The sequence below is a fragment of the Mesocricetus auratus genome, unplaced genomic scaffold, assembly GCF_017639785.1.
Source record: "Mesocricetus auratus isolate SY011 unplaced genomic scaffold, BCM_Maur_2.0 Super-Scaffold_100676, whole genome shotgun sequence".
Lineage (NCBI taxonomy): Eukaryota > Metazoa > Chordata > Mammalia > Rodentia > Cricetidae > Mesocricetus > Mesocricetus auratus.
The window spans coordinates 180,638,424-180,662,966 of record NW_024429266.1 but is presented as its reverse complement, the minus strand read 5'-3'; the positions used below and the strand labels follow the sequence as shown (position 1 = coordinate 180,662,966).

The 24,543-nt window shown below is 46.4% G+C and overlaps 1 protein-coding gene across 1 annotated transcript; it reads right to left on the bottom strand.

The window, feature by feature from the left end:
* Positions 1 to 16,857: 16,857 nt before the first annotated feature.
* On the bottom strand, positions 16,858 to 18,107 carry LOC110340133 (translation machinery-associated protein 7-like). Its single transcript, XM_040737097.1, has 2 exons — positions 18,008 to 18,107; positions 16,858 to 17,066 (listed from the first exon to the last, which is right to left on the bottom strand). The coding sequence occupies exons 1-2, from the start codon at positions 18,105 to 18,107 to the stop codon at positions 16,858 to 16,860; spliced, it is 309 nt and encodes a 102-aa protein (XP_040593031.1).
* Positions 18,108 to 24,543: the final 6,436 nt, after the last annotated feature.

The window sequence follows — 24,543 nt, the reverse complement described above, 5'->3', positions numbered from 1 at the left end:
TAACTAGTCAATTAATTGCTCCCATGAGTGTGTGCATGTGCGGTGGCCAGCACCTTTACCCCTGTTTGCAGCTTACCAATGAGAAATCCAAGGCCGAGAAAGCTGAAGCCACTTCTTCAAGGTCGTGAAGCTGTAACTCTTGTGCAAGTCAGCCTTGTACGGTGTAGATGATCTTTTTGTTATTTTCCCCAACAACAGCCTTGGGTTGCGCATTCAAACACCAAAGACTTGAAGGCTGGAGGTGGAGGTGGAGCTCGGTGGTGGGGTTTTTGCTCTGCACATACAGTGCAAGGCCCTGGCTTCGACTTCCAACACTAGGGCAAGGGAGGGCGTGGACAAATGAAAGGCATGCTTATTCTGTTCAACCGTATAGCCCTTTTGCATAAACTGTAAACCAGGGAGGCAGGGTAAAGGGTGTTGGGGATGTTGGGGTGTTGGGGGTGCTGGGGGTGGGGTGTGAAAGCAGACAGTGGTGCACCAAGTTCTATCAACTTAACCTCACACTTCAGGTGGCCGGCAGTGCAGGTTCAAGCTTTGAATTGCCCTCAAAGACTCTAGGGGGCCTCCCAGTCAGGGCACACACCCACGCCCTGGGAGAGGCACTCCAAAGGAGCTCCTCTCCTGTGTCCTCAACCAATGGAACCTGCTGTTAATGCCTGCCACTGGCGCTGGGGACCTATTAAACACACTAACTCAGGGTTTCTGACTACCAAACCCAAGGTGTGTTGTCACAAGGTTCCTCTTCATAATAAGGGCACACCATATATAACAAGAGATGTAATGTATACAACATATGTAATATATATTAAGAATAAGAGCATGCCCTATATAACAAGATATAGCACGTAATAATAAGAGCATACCACATATACGATCTCTGCCCTGCATTGTGAAACACCACACTGAGGTGACCTTTCTTCAGGGTTTCAAGTGGGCCTTGGCCTCCTGGCCTCATGAAGTTTCCAGAGCCCCTGCCCTCCAGCCCAGAGCCTGCCTTCCCAGCAGTCTGGAATGGAGCTGGGCCCCTCAGGGCTCCTCTGTACAGATTAACCCTTCTTTCCACTCCTCCTTGCCTGGCAAAGGACTCTGGGCCAAGTGGCCAGACACTGACTCCAGGGCTGGCGGATGCCATAAACCTGCTTTCCTTGGGGACTCCGGAGATCCATGCCTGATCCAAGCGCAAACGTTTTGTTTGAAATGGCCTCGGGAGGAGAGAGCACAGGGCTTCAGACACATGTTCCTCATTTGCCATTGGTGGAGCTCAAGGGCTGGGAGCAGCGCCAGCAGGAGAAAGGGCAGGCTGCAGCAGCTGCTGCTGCCACCAAGCCACCAGGGAGTGTGGCTTCAGGGGGAAATGGAGGGAGAGAGCCAGAGGAAGAAGGGGTGGGACTTGGGGACGAGGGCGGTGTCACTGGGGAGGAGGGAGCAGGTGGTGGCTTGTTTATCTGCTCAGCTGTTTTGTACCTCTGAGCCTGAGTGCCTGAGTCTGGGACCAGAGCAGCTGGGAGAAAAAGCAGGGCAGCCAGGGGCCCTAGTGGTCCTTTGCCTTAGTTACAGGTCCCGAAACCAAAGCAGAGTCACAGGAGGGAGAGGCATGTGGGTGCTGCCCTCCCTCCCCAGTCTGCAGGGCTGCTAGCTGCCCATATGCTCACTTCTGCCATGCAGACACCCTGGCAATGCCCTCCTGCATAGTGCAAAGGTTTTCACTGGGTAGTCACCCCCTGGGCTGACATTGGCACAAACACAATGTAAATATCCCCGGGTCTCACTGGCGCAGTCTCATACGTTAATTGGCATGGTCCTGGGGGTGAGCGAGCCAGCCTTCTTAGCTCCTAGCCTTGGTAAAAGCCCAGCCTGTACCAGTGAAAACCAGGCTAGTACCCCGGCCTCTGCCCAGTGTGCCCCAGCACCTTCCTCCGAGGGGTGGGATCTCCCTTCTCCTATATATAGACCAAGAAGAAGGGGTTACTTGCCAGTCCCCTTTACACCTCAGTGCCCCCATCTCATTTACATGCTAAATTGTTCAGCGGCAAAGCTGGCTCCAGCTTAATTTGCCCTGATGCCGTCTTTTGACCAGGTTAATAAACTCACCACCCTCAGTGCTGGAGATTTTGGGAGGGAGGGTGCCTTAATTACCCTGTGGCTCGAGAGTTCACTTCCTCCATGGGTCTTCCTCCAGCTTATCACTTTGTTCTTGGTTGTTTAAATGAGAACATTCTGGAGGACTCTGGTGACTGAGTCCCTCCCCTCCCCATGAGGATTGCCAGAAGTCTCTGTCTGCCTTCCTGATGGTGCACAAAGCCAGGGCTCTGTTGACAAAGGGTCTGCTCCCCTGGCACTGGGCCTAGGGGTTAGGACAGGGTAGGAAATGCAGATGCCTTTTGCAGACTTTTGCAGATGCCTGCTGGGCTCTTTTAAGTCGCCAGTTTAAGGACTCTCTCTCTCTCTCTCTGAATATGCAGGGTTTCTCTCACACACACATTCTGAATATTATGCAGGGTCTCACACACACTTTGGATAAGCAGCCTCTCTCTCTCCCTCTCTCTCTCTCTTTCTCTCTCTCTCTCTCTCACACACACACACACACACCCACCCACACACACACACACACACACACACACCAAGTCTGAGCACTGCTCCTCTGACCTCCCTCACCTGTGTGCAGTGGGGGAGGAGGGCAGGCCAGGGAGGAAGCCTGTTTAGTCCACGGATCTGTGCAGCTAGGGACTTGGTCCTGGGGTACACCGACTGGTGGAGAACAGGGGTGTGGACTCTCTGCTGCTAACTCTGTGCTTACAGCTTATGTGTTTTGGACTTCCATTACCCGGGTCTGGATCTTGCTGTGTAAAAAGCAGGACTGGGCCTCCAACCACAGCCTTTCCCACTGGGCCTCCAACCACAGCCTTTCCCACTTTACAGATTCACAGGCTTGTAGAATGTGGGTTTCTTTGTCTATAGCCCATTTCTCTCTTCAGACACAGGCAATCGAGTAAAATTCACACAGCTAGCTAACTTGTTTTGCTGCTCTTCAACCCACAAGCTCTTGCTTCATCCCATATAAAATTGGCACCAGAAGATGGTATTCAAGTTGACCTGATGCTGCTAGGGCCTCCAAACAGAAAAATGGCTACCCTACTATCTTCTGGCCAATGACCACCCCCTACCTAGCAAATTCTCTGAGCTTTATTTATAACAGGTCAGAGATCTTAGCTCCAGCAACTCAATGGACCAGTTTGTTTTTCAGTGCTGGGGATGGGACCCACAACCTCCCCACGCTAAGTAAATTCTCTGCTACCGAGCTATCCTCAGTCCTTGCCAATTTTGTTGATTTGAGACAAAGTCTCTTGTATCACAGGCTGTCCTTGGGCTTGATATGTAGAGTAGAGTAGGCTGGCCTTAAATTTGTGGCAGTCTGACTCACCCTACTGAATGCTGGGATCATAGGCATGCACCCCACAACCTACCCCTAAAATCTTCATTCTTAGGTAAGGAAAACGGTCAAGAAGTTGAACCCAGGGTCTCAGATCCAAGCCTATTCTACCACTATGCCAGGATCTAAATAAACTACAAACAGGAGGCTTTCCCTCATTCAAATCCATCTTTGCAAGTAAGTAAAAATATTATCTTTTATCTTCCTACTACCGTTTCCATTAGCCTCTGGGTTTTTAAATTTTAATTTAAAAATACTTTATATTTTTATGTCTGTTCTGCCTGCATGTATGTCTGTGTACCATGTACATGCAGTGCCATTAGGAGCCAGGAGAGGGCGCTTCATTCCCTGGAACTGGTGTTGATGCTTCTGAGCTTGCCGTGTCGGTGCTGTGATTTGAACTCCAGTCCTCTAGAAAAGCAATCAGTGCATAAGTGCTCCTAACTGCTGAGCAATCTCTCCAGCCCCTACTTTACCACTATCATCACCATCACTACCTATCACGGCAGACACACACACACACACACACACACACACACACAGGAAGAGGAGAAGCACCTACTATATGATCTCTAGGTAGTTAGGAAATGGAGTTACTCCTTTGGCCACATACATGTAAATCTACAAGAAGAGTGATCAAGGCATTGTTCAAAAAGGAAAGCCTCACAGGTATTACTATGACAAAACTAGAAGTGTCTGTGATGTCATTCAGAATGCCTTGGGCATCCTTATAAACAAGCAAGTTAAGGTCAAGATCCCTGCCAAGAGAATTAATGTGCAGACTGAGCATATGGAACACTCTAGGAGCCGAGACAACATCCCCAAACGGGTGAAGACAACAAAGGAAGCCAAAGAGAGAGTCACTGGGCTCAGCTGACGCCAGACTGCCCCGTCTAGAGAAGGATGCTTCTTTGTGAGGACAGATGACAAGGCTGGAGCCTGTTCCCTGTGAGTTCATGGCTTAATGTACAAAGAGAGATAACAGGCCTAGGTTATACAGTGTTTTTTTTTTTTTTAGTTTTCTAGAATAAATATGTGAAGCAAAATAATTTTCAAACTAGAATAATGTATTTGTTATTGTATGACATTGTGCATAACTGGGGGTGGCGTGAGCTCAAGGGCCATGGCTCCTGTGTCGAGGTCAGAGGACAATTCTGTGAGGCATTGCATCCTATGCTTTTTCCTTACATGCTTCCATCCATGTAAACCCAGGTCCAGGCTTGCCCAGCAAGTGTCCTTAATTGCTGAGCCATCTCATCAGCCTTGTGCTTTTTCTTAAATCTTGTTTTGTTTCGTTGTTTTTTTGTTTTTGTTTTTTTTTTGATACGTATTCTCTCTACATAGCTGGAACTGTCCTGGAACACATTATGTAGACTAGGGGCTGACTTGGATCTCACAGAGATCTGCCTGCCTATGAGTGCTGGGATTGAAGGCGTGCACCACACCTGGCTCCCCCCCCAGATCTAATCTATGATAATCTCTTCACTTTTTATTTGGGGAGGGGTTACTGAGACTCGAGTCAAGGTTTTATGTAGTCCATGCTCGATTCCTGTATAGCTGGGGCTAGCCTTGAACACTTTGACTTCCTGCCTCTACAGCTTGAGTGTGAGGTGTGTGCCATCATGCCAAATTCTCTTAAAGAGGTAGACCCACCATTTTCTATAAGATTCTAGATTATGAATGTGTCTAATTATCTAATTAGTTCCTTGTTGTATTATCTAACTCATCCTTTCATATGCATATTCTCTATAAATCTAAAAAGCCTGCTATTGCTTTCCTGGGCAAGGGTGGCTTTGGGAGGCTGCCACTCCAGGGTGGAGGACAGGATAGCAGGAGATTTTCCCTGGTGATTGCTGTAACAAATCTTAGGATGTGTGCCAGGTCTGGTCTCACTTCGCCAGAGGGGGAGGGGCGTCCCCAGTAGGATTCTGAACTCCATCCCCAGAACATACTTGCCAAGAGAGCCGTGAGCTGCAGCCTAAGGCCCCAGGGTGTGGGGCAACTCTGGCCTTCTGCCTGTGGAACGGAGCAGCAGTGCAGCAGCCCGGGTCAAGGAAAGGGACCAAGTATGGAGCCAGCCAGACTGGCCTCTATAGCTTGCCAGCTTTGGGGTGTCTGGGTAGGTCATACAATGCTGAGCATCTGTTTCCCTGCCTGTGACACGGAACTATATAAAGCTCCTTCATAGGGTCATTGGAGATTGGTACTAGTAGACAGGGGACAGAATGCCTGCTTCGAGGGTCAGTGGGCAGAAGCTGGTGCTTACGCCTAAGTCAAGTTCTAGGTGTAGTAAAGGCAGGTGACTGACGACAATGGAGGTGAATGAGCGCTCTTCCCCGGGTGCTGGGGTAGGGAGAGCACTGTCATAGTCACTCCTGTCTGTCTTCCTGACTGGGTGTGGCTCAGTGGTAGAATACTTGCCTAGTATATGGAGGACCTGGGATCAATACCAGTTCTAGTACAACAAAATGTAGAAAATTACACTTCCCATTCCCACTTTCTTCCTTTTTAAAAAAATTTAAATTAGAAACAATCTTATTTTATATATCAATCCCAGTTCCCTCTCCCTCCCATCCTCCCATGCCCCCCACAAACCTCCTATCCTATCCCTCTTCTGCTCCATAGAAAGGGTGAGGCCTTCCATGGGGTATCATCAAAGTCTGTCACATCATTTGGGGCAGGGCCTAGGTCCTCCCCCATTTGTCTAGGCTGAGAGAGTATCCCTCTGTGGGGAATGGGTTCCCAAAGCCCATTCATGCACTAGGGATAAATACTGTTCCACTGCCAGAGGTCCCATTGACTACCGAGGCCTCCAAACTGACACCCAAGTTCAGAGGGCCTGGTTTTGTCCTATGCTGGTTTCCCAGCTATCAGTCTGGGGTCCATGAGCTCTGCCTTGCTCAGGTCAGCTGTTTCTGTGGGTTTCAAAGCCTGGTCTTGACCCCTTTACTTACCAGTCCTCCCTCTATGCAACTGGATTTCAGGAATTCGGCTCAGTGCTTAGCTGCGGGTCTCTGCTTCTGCTTCCATCAGCTACTGGATGAAGGCTCTAGGATGACATATAAGGTAGTCATCAATTTCATTTTTGGAAAAAGGCATTTAAGGTAGCCTCTCCACTATTGCTTAGATTCTTAGTTGGGGTCATCTTTGTATATCTCTGGATACTTCCCTAGTGACAGATTTCTCTTTACACCTATAATGGCTCCTACTATTAAGGTATATGTCTACTTTCTTGCTCTCCTCTATTCTTCCCCTGACTCACTCTTCCTGCTCCCTCATGTCCTCCCCTCCCCTCCTCTTCTCCTCTTCTCTGTCTCCTAATTCCCTCTCCCCTTCCCCCATGTTCCCAATTTGCTCAGGAAATCTTGTCCTTTCCCCTTTTCCAGGAACCACATGTGTCTCTCTTAAGGTCCCCCTTGTTTCCTAGCTTCTCTGGAGGTGTGGATTGTAGGCTGGTAATTCTTTACTCTATGTCTAATATCAGTACATAAATGAGTGCATACCACATTTATCTTTTTGTGACTGGGTTACCTCACTCAGGATGGTTTCTTCCAGTTTCATTCATTTGCCTGGGAATTTCAAGATTCCATAAATGGTACCCCACAGAATGAAAAAAGATCTTGACCAACCCCACATCTGACAGAGGACTGATTTCAAAAAATGTGCAAAGAACTAAAAAAGCTAGTCACTAAAACACCAAATAATCCAATTAAAAAGTGGGGTACAGAACTAAGTAGAGAATTCTCAACAGAGGAATCTAAAATGACTAAAAGACACTTAAGAAAGTGTTCGGCCGGGCGTTGGTGGCGCACGCCTTTAATCCCAGCACTCGGGAGGCAGAGGCAGGCAGATCTCTGTGAGTTCGAGGCCAGCCTGGTCTACAAAGTGAGTTCCAGGACAGCCTCCAAAGCCACAGAGAAACCCTGTCTCGAAAAATCAAAACAAAAAACAAAACAAAAAAAACCAAAAACAAAAACAAAGAAATGTGGTATGTTTACACAATGGAGTATTACTCAGTGGAGAAAAACAATGGAATCCTCCATTCTTGTGACCTCAAACTTGTGATCCTCATCCCTCAGCCTCCCCAGAAAATAAGATGTGCTGGAATAAACCTGTAGCATTAACATTCAGGAGGTAGAGGCAACAGAATTTCAAGTTCAAGGTAACCTTGAGATACATAGCAAGACTCTGTTTCAAAAAATAAAAAGACAGCTGGACATTGGTGGCACAAGCCTTTATTTAATCCTAGCACTTGGGAGGCAGAGGTAGGCAGATCTCTGTGAGTTTGAGAATAGCCTGGTCTACAAGAGCTAGTTCTAGGACAGCCTCCAAAGCCACAGAGAAACCCTGTCTTGAAAACCAAAAAATAAATAAATAAATAAATAAAAAGACAAGGCTGGAGTACATTTGTGACTTTCACAGAGAATTGGGGTTCAGTTCCCAGCACCCACATGGTGGCTCACGACTGTCTATAGCTCCATTTCCAGGGGATTTAATGTCCTCTTCTGGACTCTGTGAGCACTACACTCACATTTTGCATATACATATATGTAGACAAAACACTCATACATGTAAATAAAGATGGTGGAGATGGTGGGGCTTGGGGGCACCCACCTTTAATCCCAGCAACTCAGGAGGCAAAGCCAGGCAGGTCATTGTGAATTCAAAACCAGCTTGGTCTTTATAGCAAGTTCCAGGCTAATTGAGGCTACACAGTGATACCAAGTCTCAAAAATAAATAAAATGAATGAATGAATAATCAGGACTCAGCCACCATAGAACTTCTAGAACTGACAGACACTTTCAACAAACAGCAGGGTGCAAAATCAACATACAAAAATCAGTAGCTTTTCTGTGTATCAATAGCAAACATTGAGAAGGAAGTTGGGAGGAAATAACACTCATAATACCTTTAAAAATTAAACAGCAATAAGGGACTAGGATGTAACTATGATGATACAATGCTTGCCTAGACTAAACCAGGCATGGTGGTGTACACCTGTAACGCCAGCACTCAGGAGGTGGAGACAGGATGATCAGAAGTTTGAGGTCATCCTAGGCTACATAAGGAGTTCAAGAACAGCATGAGACGGGAAAGCACCAGTCTCGAAGCAAAGGAAGCAAGAAAATGAGGTAGGTGGTACTGTGGTTACCACCCCACTGCAGGGACTTAGTAAACTTTTATTTCTAAATAAATAAAACAAGATATTTTTGAGTAAGTCCAACCAAGGAAGAGAAAGACTTCTACAAGAAGAACTTTAATAACAAGAAATTAGACACCAGAAGATGGGAAGACCTCCTGAGCTCATTGACTGACTGGCAGAATTAATGGCTTTAATACAAAACTGTCCTCATCCAAATCCCTATGATATTCTTCATAAAACTATTTCTAGTTTTAAAATTTTTAAATTCAGGTAGCAGGGAGCTGGAGAGAGAGCCAGATCAGTAAAGAGCTTGCAGTAGGACTGGAGTTTGAGAGCCAGAACCTGCTTTCCAAACCCTGCTATCGTGGCATACATTTTTTTTTGTTTTGTTTTGTTTTTTTGGTATTTCGAGACAAGGTTTCTGTATTGTTTTGGAGCCTCTCCTGGAACTCTCTCAGTAAACCAGGCTGGCCTCGAACTCAAAGATCCGCCTGCCTTGCCTTCCTTGATTCCGGGGAGATGGTGGATCCTTCAGGCTCAATGGTTAGTCAGCCCTGCCTTCTTTGTGAGTTCCAGGCCTGTGAGAGATCCTAACTGAAGAAAATGAAATGAAAGCTGTGGACAGGACACGGGAACAACACCCAAGGTTATATTATGAGTTCTGTGTGCGCACACAAGCACAAGCGTGGTCCCTGTGAAGGATGAGAGGCTGTAACATCCAGAGCAGCCGAAGCAGGCACAGCAGTGCTGGAGGCTGCACAATGCCTGCTCTTGAACTATACTACAGAGCTACAGTAACAAAAACAGCAGGGTGCTAGCTCAGAAACAGACATACAGATGAATGGGACAAAAAGGATCCAGAAATAAATCCACAAAGCTACAGAACCTAACTTCTTACAAATGTGTAAAAAGCATATGTTGGAGCTGGTCTACAAATCTGATGCTTTGGAGGTGGAGGCAGAAGGATCAGGAGCTTAAGGCCAAACTTACCTACATAGTTAATTCATAGCCAGCCTGGAATACCAGAGACCCTGCCTCACAAAACAGACAAACAAGGAAAAATAAATTAACTGTGACATCATTTGTGAGCTGGCGGTCCAAAGAAAAATCTGACTAAATATGGCATCCAACATGAAGGCTTGAATATCCAAGCATACAGCCTGAGAAAGCTAAGAAAAGTTCTGGATAAGAAGCCAAATATGAGCCGGGCGGTGGTGGCGCACGCCTTTAATCCCAGCACTCAGGAGGCAGAGGCAGGCGGATCTCTGTGAGTTCGAGACCAGCCTGGACTACCAATCGAGTTCCAGGACAGCCTCCAAAACCACAGAGAAACCCTGTCTCGAAAAACCAAAAAAAAAAAAAAAAAAAAAAAAAAGAAGCCAAATATGGCTTCCTAGTCCGGCAGTCTCTCAGGTGGGCTGGTGCTTGGCTAACGTCGAGCCAGCCACCAGAGCAGAACCATGCAGTGAACCGACTGGCCCTTTAAGGTTTGGCTCTAGCAGTCAGAGAAAGCTGCAGACCCACAGAAAGCTAGGTCCAGACACAGAAAAGTTTTTTTCTTTTTAAGTTATTTATTTTTATTTTATATACACAGGTGTTTTGCTTGCATGTGTATATGTGTAAAGATATTGGAACTCCTGGAGCTTGAGTTACAGACAGTTGTGAGTCACCATGTGGGGAATTGAACCCAGGACCTCTGGAAGAGCAGCCAGTGCTCTTAGTCATCGAGCTCTTTCTCCAGCCCTAGAAAACTTGTAAAAAGATACAGTATGCCTAAAAAAAGTGCTTAGGTGCTAAAGGAAAAAATGGGTGAAGATAGTCATAAAAATATAAATAGTTTAAAATTAATAGTTTTTAAAGAAAGGGTATATGAAGCCATGTAAGGATGGGAAATACACAGGGCATCTAAATCCTATGTGGAGTTTTGTTAAACCCATCTACACAGTTTAAGAATGTCTTTTTTTTTTTTTTCAAGACAGGGTTTCTCTGTATTGTTTTGGAGGCTCTCCTGGAACTCGCTCTGTAGACCAGGCTAGCCTTGAACTCACAGAGATCCGCCTGCCTCTACCTCCCAAGTGATAGGATTAAAGGCATGAGCCACCAACGCCCAGCATACATGTTACCTTTAAAAGTTTGTATGTTTTAACTGGGCCACAGTTTTAATTCTAGCACTTGGGAGGCAGAATCTCTGTGAGTTCAAGGCCAGTCTGGTCTACAGATGGAGTTCCAGGACAGCCAGGGCTATTACACAGAGAAACCCTGTCTTGAAAAACAAACAACAACAACAAAAAAAAAGTTTGTGTATTTTCAGAAAAAAAGGACCAGACACCAATGAAAACAAGTAGCCAGGTGATCCAGCCTCTCAGAATGCCTCTGTTGTAGTTTCCTCAAAATTCTGCATCCAGAACACTTTCAAAACTGCTAGCTAAAATGGTCCAGTGTCACAGACTACTCCAGCCAGGACTTCAAATATGCTCTATACTTTCTCATCACACCGAAACTAAACAGAGACTTGACCATTATCCCAATGTTCTCATGGTTCCCTAAAGATGCCTTTGCGGGAGCAGTCTAGAGAACATTACACCCATATTCCCAAGAGGTGGGATGGGTGGTTTCTAGCTGTTTGGTAGATGTCCGTCATTGTTTAGGAGGGTTAGTTACAAATTGCTACTGGTCATGATCAAGGAGAAAACTAAACAAAGTAGGTTAGATTCAGGGATCTCTTTCAAAAGAGAAGAGGGGCTATATGAATGGTAAGATAAAAGGGTAGATTATTGAATCTACTTTAAACTAAACAGAAACTATTAACCTCAAACATTTTACATTGTTATGGATTTTTGTATATTTTTAAGGTTATTTTTGTCAGAAAATACTCTATATATGGTTTTGTATATTGAAGGCCTAGCAGTGGTGGCATAGGCCTTTAATCCTAGCACTTGGGAGACAGAGGCAGGTGAATCTTTGTGAGTTTGAAGCCAGCCTGGCCTACAGAGCTATTTCCAGGACAGCTAGGACCGTTACACAGAGAACTCTGTCTTGAAAAAAAAAAAACAAAAACAATGAAAAAGGTATTTTTTATACTGATACAAATTTAGCCAAGCATGGGGCACACCTTTAATTCCAGCACTTGGGAGGCAGAGGCAGGCGGATCTCTGTGAGTTCGAGTCCAGCCTGGTCTACAGACAGCCTCCAAAACAATACAGAGAAACCTTGCCTCAAAAAACCAAAAAGAAAGAAAGGAAGAAAGAAAGAAAGAAATACAGGTTAGAAGTTAATCATTTATAGTGATCAAACTTGTAGTAATCTTAGGTATGTTTCCAAGTTTAAGTAGAGATATATAAACACTTCAGAGACCTACAGAATATGGCATTTAAGATATTTTAATAACATGAGTCTTTTATGACAATGAGACACATCTGCTCCTGGCAACAGCAATTTCTTCACAAAAGGATGATGGGCATCAAGGAACCTCCATATGGAGTTTGCTTTTAATGTGGCAAAGTTAGCCACTGAGCAAGAAATTGCTTTTGAGCCAGGTTTTGGTGGTGCATGCCTTTAATCCCAGCACTCAGGAGGCAGAGGCAGGCGGATCTCTGTGAGTTCCAGGACAGCCTGGTCTACAGAATGAGTTCCAGGACAGCCTCCAAAACAATACAGAGAAACCCTGTCTCAAAAAAACCAAAAAGAAAAAGAAAAAAGAAACTACCTTTGCCTCAATTGCTGACAGTATGCTGTCTAAACTGGGCAAACAGAACAAAAAAGAGGGTGATTTCTGAACTTTGCCAAGACAAGGTATGACAGTCCTTCAAAATTCTTGCTTCACAGAAATGTCTGTCAGATATGCTAGGCCTGTAGGCTGAAGATGGATGCCCCAATATTACAGAGGAACCTTGGGTGACTGTCCAGGCAGCCAGCTGTCATTTCTGTAGTTTTGGAAGTTGCTTGCTCTGCATTTCTTATTTACTCAGGTAATATATCCTTCTTGGGACTCTGATGGAGTTGAAGACTAGATAGTCATAGTTACAGTTTTCCTTGCTACCAAATTCAGAAAACAAACTTATGTAAGAGATGTAAAGTTTATAAAGTTGAGAAACACAAAAGCTTAAATTGTTTATCTAAAGAGATGTCCTAAAAGATATTTTTAGGATGGTAATGCAAGTTTTGATAAAAAATGATGTAGGTATAAAACTTTGGACTCACTAAATAGGATAACTAATACAGACATTTTTCCCTTGCTGAGCTTAAGGATGGCTTTCATGAGGAATGACTCGACAGGGCTAGGGAGATGGCTATGTAAAGTGTCTGCCGCACAAGCATGAGGACCGAGTTTGGATCCCCAGCCCCCACATAAAAGCCAGGTACATCTTGGGAGGCTATGACTCCAGTGCTGGAGGGACAGAGCCAGGTGAATCCCAGGCAATGCCCGGTCAGGCTACATGAAATGGTGAGCCCTGGGTTTAATGAGTGACTCTGCCTCATAAAAATGAAGCAGAGGGGAGCTGGAGAGATGGCTCAGCGATTAAGAGCACTGGCTGCTCTTCCAGAGGTCCTGAGTTCAATTCCCAGCAGCCACATGGTGACTCACAACCATCTGTAATGAGATCTGGGGTCCTCTTCTGGCATTCAGGCAGACACTGTCTACATAATAAATAAATCTTAAAAATAAATGAAACAGAGGAGCAACTGAGGGAAAACACCCCAATATCAAATCTCTGGCCTCCACATGTGACTGCATGGGAAAGTACACTCCCTACTCACGTGAATATCGCACCTTCCACGCAAGCACGCACAGAGTTTTCAATAACTTTATTATTGTTGTGTATGTGTGGAAGGGGCACATGTGTACTGCCGTGCATGTACGGAGGGGGTCAGTCTTCTCCTTCTTTCTTCATGTGGGCTCTAGGGCTCAAACTCAATCATAAGGTTTGTGTGGCCGGGGCCTTTATCCACTGAGCCATCTTACTGCCCCTCTAACCACAAATTAAAAACAAACAAAAAACAAAAAAACTTCACGGAGATCCGCCTGCCTCTGCCTCCTGAGTGCTGGAATTAAAGGCGTGTGCCACCAACGCCCGGCCAGTTTTAACTTTTGAACAAGTGTTCAGAGACATTGAGGACAACCCTATGAGAAAACATGCCCTCCATCTTTTCTGCAATGATCATCTTAAATAGAGCATGCTAGTTCCAGCTCAGCTAAGACTACAATGTGAGAGAGACCCTGTAGGGGCCGGGGGAAGATAGACCCAGAAAGCTGTCAAGTATGTGAAGGTTTGTGTTGGTGCCGTAAAGGGTGTGCTGATTGGTAGTAACAAAAAGATGGGAGGCAATTGGCTCAGGCTTGACACTATGGCCACCTCAACATTTCACTGAGATGGACAAGAAACACATAACCCAGGCTTGTAAACTTGCCTCCAAGGCTGGTGTGTGGTAATACAGGCTGAGCACTGAGTGGCTATAGGAGGCACCATTCACCATGCTGATGTTTAGGGAGCCCTGCTTGTACTAACAGACACTCAGAAGTTCCTTTCCACCTCACTGCCACTATGCCTGTCCCTCTGCAGGCGGTATCTCTAGGTGTCCACTGTCAGAAGTCACGGAGTAGGCCTGAGGGCATAGTAGTAAGCAACAGCTCAGAGGCCTCAAGCAGCCTTCATCCCGAGGTTGGCGTGTACTAAAGGGATAGCGGTCAGGAGGGATGTGACCCAGTTAACGCAGCTCTTGCCTAGCATACCTGAAGTCCTGGGTTCAATCCCTGGGGGAATAAGCCTGTAATCCCAGTACTCAGAAGGTGGAGTTATCTGGAAACTCAAGGGCATCCTCACTACAATCAGGTTTTGCTTTTTTAATTGTTTCGTTTTGTTTGTTTGTTTGTTTGTTTGAAACAGGGTCACACTATGCAGCTCTGTCTGTTGTTTCTGAAACTCACTGTATGCCAGACTGGCTTTGAACTCATAGAAACCCACCTACCTCTGCCTTCCAAGTGCTGGGAATTAAAATTTTTTTTAACTTTTTTTCTGTGAATGGGTGTTTTGTCTGAACGTATGGGCATTGCATCCCCTGGAACTGGAGTTACAGATGGTTGTGAGCCACCACGTGGGTGCTGGGAATTGAGCCTGTGTCCTCTAGAAAAGCAGCCAGTGCTTAGCCTCCGAGCCTTTGTTCCAGCCCTGTAATTGTGTTTTTAAGGAAGTTTCCAGAGTCATGAAGACATTTTAGAGTGCCTTTCCACATTGCTTGTCTGGAACTGTTTTGAACCATGGAAGACACAGTACGAACAAATCCATGAACATATATGTACACAAGCACACATATTCCTCTCCTCAAACATATAAACCCATATGCAGCTCACAAATGTATCTAACTCTCTCCACAAACATACATACAAGTCTCCACTTAAATGCACACGTGAATGCAGCAGCTCACATTGACATGCCCAAGTATGCAATGCACACATAGACACTACTACCCTGCACAAAGACAGAAAAAACCATGCAGACACAAGAAGGCAAGAGAATCTACAGAGGCCCCTCCTGGCTGCCTGGGCTCTCAGAGGTCTCTTGGTTTGCTTGTGTTCAGAGGCCTGGGTGACCAGCTAGCAGGCTAGCAGGAAGTGAAACCCACTGTGACAGGAAGTGAAACCGCTCAGGGCATTTCTGGTACATCTGACAGCTGTTGAGACATTAAGCAAACAGCTCTAGTTTCTGGGGCTGCCCTGCCTAACGGCCAAGGAATGCTGTTTGAGTGGAGCCCAGCTGTGCTAGGAAGTGGCCCTGGGCTTGATTTCCACCCAGGGGACAGGTGGGAGGCCCAGTGGGAGAGAGATGTCCACAAGGAATCTCTCGCAGCCACAGATGTGCCAGGCTGTATCTTCCTTCTTAGTTTGCAAGGTGCTGTCTAGAGGTTTCATGTGCCCTCTCGCAGGGTAGAAGGAAAACTCAGGGCCAGAGACGGAGGAGTACAGCAAGAAGCATGGGTAGGATTCCCCCTCAGTTGGTCAGTCTGGTTTTAATATAAGATGTCTGTTAAGCAAAAACAGTGCCCAGGTGCTAGGACACAAGTGCTTTCCCGATCCATCTTCAAGGTTTTGAAAGTTTGGTGGCCTGTGTTCTGTCCAGCCTCATCTTAACAATATTTGTATCAATCTTTTGTTTAAAATTCAGCAAAAACAAAATAGCCATGGCTCATGGCTAATACACATTTTAAAACTACCTATCAGTCGGGTGTTGGTGGCGCACGCCTTTAATCCCAGCACTCAGGAGGCAGGGGCAGGTGAATCTCTGAGAGTTCAAGGCCAGCCTGGTCTACAGAGCGAGTGCCAGGACAGCCTCCAAAGCCATAGAGAAACAGTATCTCAAAGCCAAACAAACAAACAAACAAAACAAAACATCTCACTGGGCATGGTGGCACAAGTCTTTAATGCCAGCCCTTGGGAAGCAGAGGATTTGTGTCTACAGAGAATTCCAGGGCAGACAGAGCTATATAGAGAGGACCTGTCTCACAAACAAAACAACAAATAAGAACTATCTTTCTTGGCTAGGGTGTAGTTCAGAGGCAGGATATCTTTCCATATGTGTGAAACCCTGTCTTCATTTCCCACACTGAGTACAAACATATGTTGTATGAATATGTATTTTTATTTTAGTGGGAGTTTTGCTTTCTTTCTTTTCTTTCTTTCTTTTTTCCCCTGAAACACAATTTCCCTGGCTATTCTGAAATTCACCCAGTAGACCAGGCTGGTCTTGAACTCACAGAGATCCTCCTGCCTCATCCTCTTTTTTTTTTTTTTTTTTTTTTTTTTTTTTTTGGTTTTTCAAGACAGGGTTTCTCTGTATTGTTTTGGAGGCTGTCCTGGAACTAGTTCTTGTAGCACAGGCTGGTCTCGAACTCACAGAGATCCGCCTGCCTCTGCCTCCCAAGTGCTGGGATTAAAGGCATGTACCACCAACGCCCAGCCTGCTTCTTCCTCTTGAGTGCTGGGACTAAAAGGCATCAGCCACCATTGCCCAGCCTTGTTCTGGTTTCTTTCTTTCTTTCTTTCCTTCTCTCTCTCTCTCTCTCTTTCTCTCTCTCTCTCTTTCTCTTTCCCCTCTCTTTCTTCCTTTCTTTCTAATTCATTTTATTTATTTATTATCTATTTATTTTACAAAAGTTTATTATAATGTACCCCAGGCTCCAGGATGACACTTCATTCTAGGTGTAGGTGGCGAAGATGTTATGGCATGGAATCCAGATGTTTAAATGAGAATGGAAGAGGGTCACCATCATCTCAGATATGAGGAACAGTTACTTTTTGCCAGATTTCTTAATTCTACCTATGGCCAGGGGTCCCTTCCCCATGGCCTTGGCTTTTAGCTCCAGGAGTTTCTTCTGCTCCTCTTTTTGTTTCTGCTTGGAAGCCTCATCTTCCTCGTCTGTCTCCTTGGTTTCCTTCTTGGACTGTTTCAGGGGCTCTTTGCCACCTTTGTGGCCGACGTGGCGCCCACAGACAGCCCCTGCCCAGACATTGTTCTGGTTTCTTTCTCATGATCTTCTCCAGGTCTTTTTGCTTCTCAGCTTACATTAGGTCTTTGTTTGAGCTTTTTTTTTAAAGCTTCATTATGGCTGACCTAATGGCTCAGGCTTGTAATTCCAGCCACAAGGGTCGCTGAGTCAGTAGGAATACAAGTTCAGCACAGCCTGGGCCATTTAGTGGAGAAACTGTCTCAAACATTGCTGTAGAGACTTCCCAGTGGTTAGAGCACTAGATCTTCTTCCAGAGGATCCAGGTTGAATTCTCAGTACCTGCATGGGCTCACAACCCACATGTCACTCCAGTTCAGGGAATCAGAGACCCTTTTGGGGCCTCTGAGGGCACTGCATGAACATGGTGTACATACAAACATGCAAAGAAAACATATACATACACATTAGATAAATAAATAAATAGATAGCAGAAGATATTACCTAAAAATTTTAATCAAAATGGGAGGGAGCTTGGGCTTAGAAATTGAGTACTTCTACAGTATTCCAAAGTCATGAGTTCAAATCCTAATACTTGAAAAGATGTACACTATAAAGGTAACCTTTATTTGGGAGACCCCTACAGACATACCTTTACTTGGAGGCCTTTTCTCTTGAGTCTCAGGGGGGAATCCTTCAATAATACACCAATGGGTAATCAGAACTCAGCTTTGGCTACTTCCCCTGTTGCTGTCACAGAATGTTCTGAGAGAAGAAACTAGAAGGGTTGGGTATGTTTGGGTTCAGTCTGAGGGTAGTGGGAAGTCAGAGTTGTAATGAACTTGAGGTAGACATCCCACTGCCTCAGTCAGGAGGAAGAGACTGAGGAAGGCTCAGTGCTCAGCCGTCTTCCTCCTTTTCACGCTGTCCAGGCTCTTAGGGTAGGCCTTCCCGCTTCACTTAGCCGAATCAAGACACTAGCTCACAAGAGTACCTGCAGGTTTGTCTCCTAGATGATCCCTGCCAAGTTGGCCTTCCATGCTAATCATCCGTGCTGAGGATGGGGACAGAAGCTTGGCCTTGCTCATAGGCATTTAGATCTGTGGACTCCAATTTACTCCTTCCTTACAGCCTGGTGAGTCTCCAACTGAGCAGTCTGTCTCCCAGGCATCCCCATGAGCCAAATCAGCCAACTCTGTTCTCACAGCTTTGGGTCATTCAGTGCCCTACATCAGCTCTAGGATCTGCACAGATGAGGCATGGACTCTCCGCCTGGTGGGAGCGAAGTATTTGTAGCGTGGGTTACTAGTGAGGGTGACAGACCCAGAGAAGGCCAATAGGAACATTATGGCCATTGAAAAACTGAGATCATTGCTGTCAGGGAAATTCATTAGTCTCTGCCCAGATCCTCTTCCTCCAAGCCAAGCATTTCAGGGTCTTGCTATGTAGCTCTGGCTAGACTGGAACTCACAATGTAGACCAAGCTAGCCCCAAGCTTGTGGTGTTCCTCCTGCCTCAGTCCCCTGAATGTTAGGATTACAGGTGAAGACATCTGTCCTGGCTAGTTTTTTTTTTTTTTTTTTCGAGACAGGGTTTCTCTGTATTGTTTTGGAGGCTGTCCTGGAACTCACTCTGTAGACCAGGCTGGCCTCGAACTCACAGAGATCCGCCTGCCTCTGCCTCCCGAGTGCTGGGATTAAAGGCGTGCGCCACCAACGCCCCGCTGTCCTGGCTAGTTTTATGTCAACATGAAACAAGCTAAAGTCATATGAGAAGAGGGAGCCTCAACTAAGAAAATGCCTCCATAAATCAGGTTGAAGGCAGGCCTGTAAGGCATTTTCTTAATTAATGATTGCCTGACCATTGTGGGTGGGGTTACCCTGGAGCTGGTGGTCCTGGGCTTTACTAGAAAGCAGGCTGAGCAAGCCACGAGGTATAAACCAGTAAACAGAACTCCTTCATGGCCTCTGGGTCAGCTCCTGCTCCAGGTTCCTGAGCTGTGTGAATTCCTGCCCTCACTGCTCATGATAATGAACTGTTATATGGAACTATAAGCAACATAAACCCTTTCCTCCCTGAAAGGGGTAAACTAAACTCAAGGGCTTCACTTCTAATAATTTAGAAATAAAGGGACCAGACCCTCACTCAGCCCCCTGCTTTAGCAGCCATGACAGGCTACAGAAAAGACACGTAGGCCTCTGACACAAGGAAACTCCAGATCCTCTGGTCTCCTAGAGTCTAGGGCCAAAACTGAACACAAAGAAACTCCAGACCACCCCCCTCCCACTCTCCTAGATGCTTGGTTCCTGGGAACTGTTTGGCCACAAAAGAAATTCCAGTCAGGCGGTGGTGGTGCATGCCTTTAATCCCAGCACTCAGGAGGCAGAGGCAGGCGGATCTCTGTGAGTTTGAGACCAAGCCTGGTCTACCGAGTGAGTTCCAGGACAGGCTCCAAACAATACAGAGAAACCCTGTCTCAAAAAACCAAAAAAAAAAAAAACCCACAAAAAATTATGTCAGGTTCCTTTTATTTTTTTGAGACAGGTTTCTGCTAATTTCCCAGGGTAGCCTTGAATTTTGTCCTCCTGCCTCGGCTCCCCAGTAGTTGATATTTCAGTCTTCACCATCGTGTTTGACACTTCTCTTAACTTTTTTTATTTACTGATTTATTTGAAACAGTCTCTTTTTGTTATTCACTTATTTATTGTTTTTTGAGACATGTCTCACTGTGTAGCTCTAGTTGCCTTGGAACTCACTCTGTAGACAAGGCCAGCCTTGAACTCACAGAGATCCCCCTGTCTCTACCTCCGGAGTGCTGGGATCATGATATGTGTCTCCAAGTCCAGCAGAGACAGTCTCACTTTGTAGCCCTGGCTGACCTGGGACTTCTTAGGTAGTCCAGGCTAGCCTTGAACTCATAGCAATCCTCTTGCTTTTCCCTCTCAAGTGCTGGAATTCTGAGGCGACCCTGCCCTTCTTTTTCCCAGAGTTCTCTCTGTCCCTGGAAGTCCCTCCTAATCTCTTCCTGCCTACCCATTGGCCATTCATCTCTTTATTAAACCCCATCATAGGGCTACATCTTCACACAGTGTGCAAATATGCCACAACGCTAAAGGGTCTTTTTTTTTTTTTTTTTTTTGGTTTTTCGAGACAGGGTTTCTCTGTATTGTTTTGGAGGCTGTCCTGGAACTTGCTTTGTAGACCAGGATGGCCTCGAACTCACGGAGATCCGACTGCTTCTGCCTTCCAAGTGCTGGGATTAAAGGTGTGCGCCACCACCGCCCGGCTGCTAAAGGGTCTTTTACCTTATTAGTCTCAGGCGTTTTGTCACAGTCAGGAGAAAACTAATTCATTGACAAATTGAGACAAAACATTGAGAGCCAGGCATGGACACACACACACACACCACACCACACACACACACACACACACACACACACACACACACACACACACACACACACATTTGTAATTGCAGCACTTGGGAGGCAGATATAGGAGAGTCAGGGTTTTGAGGTTGTGCTTAGCTTCATAGAAAGTTTGAGGCCAGTCTGGGCTACATGAGAACCCCATCTCAACAAAACAAAGCAAAACAACAATAAAGAACAAAAGCATTGAGCTCTGAGAAACTGTGATCCAGGGACTAGAAAACTGGATTATTTCTTTGTAACTTCCTCAAGACTCTTTCTCCTGGGTCTCACCCCAGTAGAATGCCATTGTGTATTGTTGTTTGTTTCTATAGCTAGACAATTGCTGTCCTACCTTGCTTTGTTCTGATTAACCAGTCTTGTCAGATTGAAACTGAGCTTCCACGGATGGGGTAAGACATAGCTACCAACTACTTCAGAGATTAAAATATGTTGTCACCATTTTGGTATAGGGGTTTGCTAGCCAGGTTTGGGTTCTGGTTCACTCTTTATGCCCTGTTGAACCACTTTTGTTTTGTCCACATGTGCCTTGTGTGACACGGAATTACTCATTTCCAGCATATACGATGGAATGCCCTGAAGCAGAACAGCTGTTTCTAGAATGTCTCATAATTATAATCCCGGGCGTCTAAATGGTCACTTGCTGGGTTGCAGGTGTAGTCAGTCTACTTAGTACCTGGATGCCATTCCCAGTGCCCCAAGTAAATAAATTCATTAAGTTTAAATATAAGTGCAGCTTCAAAGGAATTTTTTGAATATATATTTATTTCTTTATGGGAGATGGGGGCTTGTCTGTCAATCAGAGGACAGTTTCAGGGAGTCGATTCTTACCTTCTACCATGTGTGTTTTTCAGGGGTTGAATTCAAGCATCTTTGTCTCCCAAGCCATTTCACTGGCCCTACTGTGACTTTTTCCTTTTTTTTCTTTTCTTTTCTTTTTTTTTTTTTTTTTTGGTTTTACGAGACAGGGTTTCTCTGTATCGTTTTAGAGGCTGTCGGTCCAGCCCGGCCTCGAACTCACAGAGATCCGTCTGCCTCTGCCTCCCAAGTGCTGGGATTAAAGGCGTGTGCCACCACCACCCGGCTTTTTCTTTTCTTTTTAGACAGGGTATCACTGTATAGCTGTAGCTAGCCTGGAACTGCTATACAGACCTTGAATTGACAGAGGTCCACCTGCTGCTGCCCCCTGGTTACTATGATTAAAGGCATGGGCTGTCATGCCCAGCACCCCCTTACCTTTTAAAATGTGATAAAGAGAATAAAATAAAAACTGGAGGCTGGGTGGTTGTGGCACACGCCTTTAACCTCAGCACTCAGGGGGCAGAGGCAGGAGGATCTCTGTGAGTTTGAGGCCAGCCTGGTGGCCAGGGTAGATACACAGAAAAAACTTGTGTGGAGAAAAACAAAAACCCTAGAGGCCCAGCCTAAAAAATGGTGTTGTCCCCATTCAAGGTAGATGGTCCCCCTCACCCCACCATAGTTAACAATTAAAATGCCACCCCAGGGACATACCACAGGCCATCCTCATCTAGACAGTTTCTCATTAGGAATCTTCCCGGGTGATTCTAGGCTTTGTCAGGGTGACAAATGAAATAAACCCAGTCCCTTCTCCTGTACCCCAGATCTTGCTATTATCTGGACTGATTTCTCCTTAGGTCTCCCGGGATACCAAGGACACATGCTCCTTTTAGAGCCTTGCCTGCAGTGATTTGGTCGTTGAGGCCGCTCCTGGTGTGGCACGTTCATGCTTTCTGCCTTCTCCTCTGCCTTCCCGGTTGGTTGGCCCCTCCTGTGACAGTCACTTGGAAGGGTCATTCCAACACAGTCGACTTCTCTGTTCACTGGCCTTTCTGCTGACCTGCTTCCTACCTGGGCCCTCGAGCCAAAGGGACCTCCACGCACCCTCGTTTTCCTTCATTAGCACAGCCAGCTGGCACCACGGTGTCACTGCCCTGAGCCAGAAGCAGCCATACCCCAGCTGGGGTGACCACAGGACCCTGTTTTCAACCCAGGCTATCCCTGGCACTTTTAAGAGCTTATGTGAGCTGTTGCGACCTGTCTCGTTTCCCAGGAAGTTCCCTCAGACATCCAGCACTCCCCACTTCCTGCCCCTCAGGCCCAGTGGATGTGCCCACCTCACACTCTGTAGAAACAGAGGGGAAGCCCCTCCAATTGTTCCAACCTCCACACCCATCCTCATGTACTCTCCTTCACCTCAGAGAATCTTCTTTGACTCGAGGACATCCTCACTTATTAGGTGCTGGGGTGATCACTTCTGCCCCAAGTATTACCACACTATCTCCTTGTCTTCTGGATCTTTCATTTTGTTATTTATTTGATCATTTTTGCTGTGGAAGATTAGCTATTAAAATTAATTGGGCCTTCACTGGACCAGGAGTCTGCTATGTTTAATTGGAGCCCTCCTCGTTGTGCTACCAAGGCAGAGGGGACGTCCTCAAAGCTTTGCTCTATCATTAATAATTTAGATGCTATTACATTATCAGCCTAGTTCTCCTCAGCCCTCCCAGTACATGGGATGCCAGTCTCCAATGGGGCATCCGTGATCCCACTTTGTATCCTTAGGGTCTTTCTGTCACCCTGTGGTGGTCATGGTCTGAGCCAGATGTTCCTAGGTTCTTGGCCCACACAGATTTGTCAAATGGCAAGGAAGTTTTATTCAAAAGTGAAGCAATAGTACAGGGAAGGTGAATATTAAGCCACACCACGTATACAGGGCAGGGAAGTCGTACGATACTTTATTTGGGACAAGTCGCTTACTTGAGAAGCGGAGAGCCTGAGCTCAGCATTCTGCTGGTCCCCGAAACTCCACAGGCACACAGGAGGCCCTTTCGTCTTCCTCCTCCCTCTTTATCTCCCTGCCCTCTCCCCTGCACCTGTGGCCTCACCCAACGGGCATGGTTAGGGCTACTGTGATCTCTCCCTAATACAGATCAGAAATACGCTGTCAAGTGTTGACAATGGGGCAGGAGAGAGAGAGAGCACTCAGGAGTCAGAGAGAGAGAGAGCACTCAGGAGTCAGAGAGAGAGAGAGCACTCAGGAGTCAGAGAGAGAGCACTCAGGAGTCAGAGAGAGAGAGCACTCAGGAGTCAGAGAGAGAGAGCACTCAGGAGTCAGAGAGAGAGAGCACTCAGGAGTCAGAGAGAGAGAGCACTCAGGAGTCAGAGAGAGAGAACACTCAGGAGTCAGAGTGAGAGAGCACTCAGGAGTCAGAGTGAGAGAGCACTCAGAGACCAGAGAGAGAGAGCACTCAGAGACCAGAGAGAGAGAGCACTCAGGAGTCAGAGTGAGAGAGCACTCAGGAGTCAGAGAGAGCACTCAGGAGTCAGAGAGAGCACTCAGGAGTCAGAGTGAGAGAGCACTCAGGAGTCAGAGAGAGCACTCAGGAGTCAGAGTGAGAGAGCACTCAGGAGTCAGAGTGAGAGAGCACTCAGGAGTCAGAGAGAGCACTCAGGAGTCAGAGTGAGAGAGCACTCAGGAGTCAGAGAGAGAGAGCACTCAGGAGTCAGAGAGAGAGAGCACTCAGGAGTCAGAGAGAGAGCACTCAGGAGTCAGAGAGAGAGAGCACTCAGGAGTCAGAGAGAGAGCATTCAGGAGTCAGAGAGAGAGAGCACTCAGGAGTCAGAGAGAGAGCACTCAGGAGTCAGAGAGAGAGAGAGCACTCAGGAGTCAGAGAGAGAGCACTCAGGAGTCAGAGAGAGAGAGCACTCAGAGACCAGAGAGAGAGAGCACTCAGGATTCAGAGTGAGAGAGCACTCAGGAGTCAGAGTGAGAGAGCACTCAGGAGTCAGAGTGAGAGAGCACTCAGGAGTCAGAGAGAGAGCACTCAGGAGTCAGAGAGAGAGAGCACTCAGGAGTCAGAGTGAGAGAGCACTCAGAGACCAGAGAGAGAGAGAGCACTCAGGGTTCAGAGAGAGAGAGCACTCAGGAGTCAGAGTGAGAGAGCACTCAGGAGTCAGAGTGAGAGAGCACTCAGGAGTCAGAGTGAGAGAGCACTCAGGAGTCAGAGAGAGAGAGCACTCAGGAGTCAGAGTGAGAGAGCACTCAGGAGTCAGAGAGAGAGAGCACTCAGAGACCAGAGAG

What these genes read in the sequence shown, in the direction of transcription:
- LOC110340133 (XM_040737097.1), bottom strand. Translation starts at nt 18,107, where the DNA reads ATGCCTATGAGCAAGGCCAAGCTTCTGTCCCCATCCTCAGCACGGATG. An exon ending in TCTAGGAGACAAACCTGCAG is followed by an intron (nt 17,067 to 18,007) that starts GTACTCTTGTGA and finishes ATGTCTGGGCAG; the next exon opens with GGGCTGTCTGTGGGCGCCAC.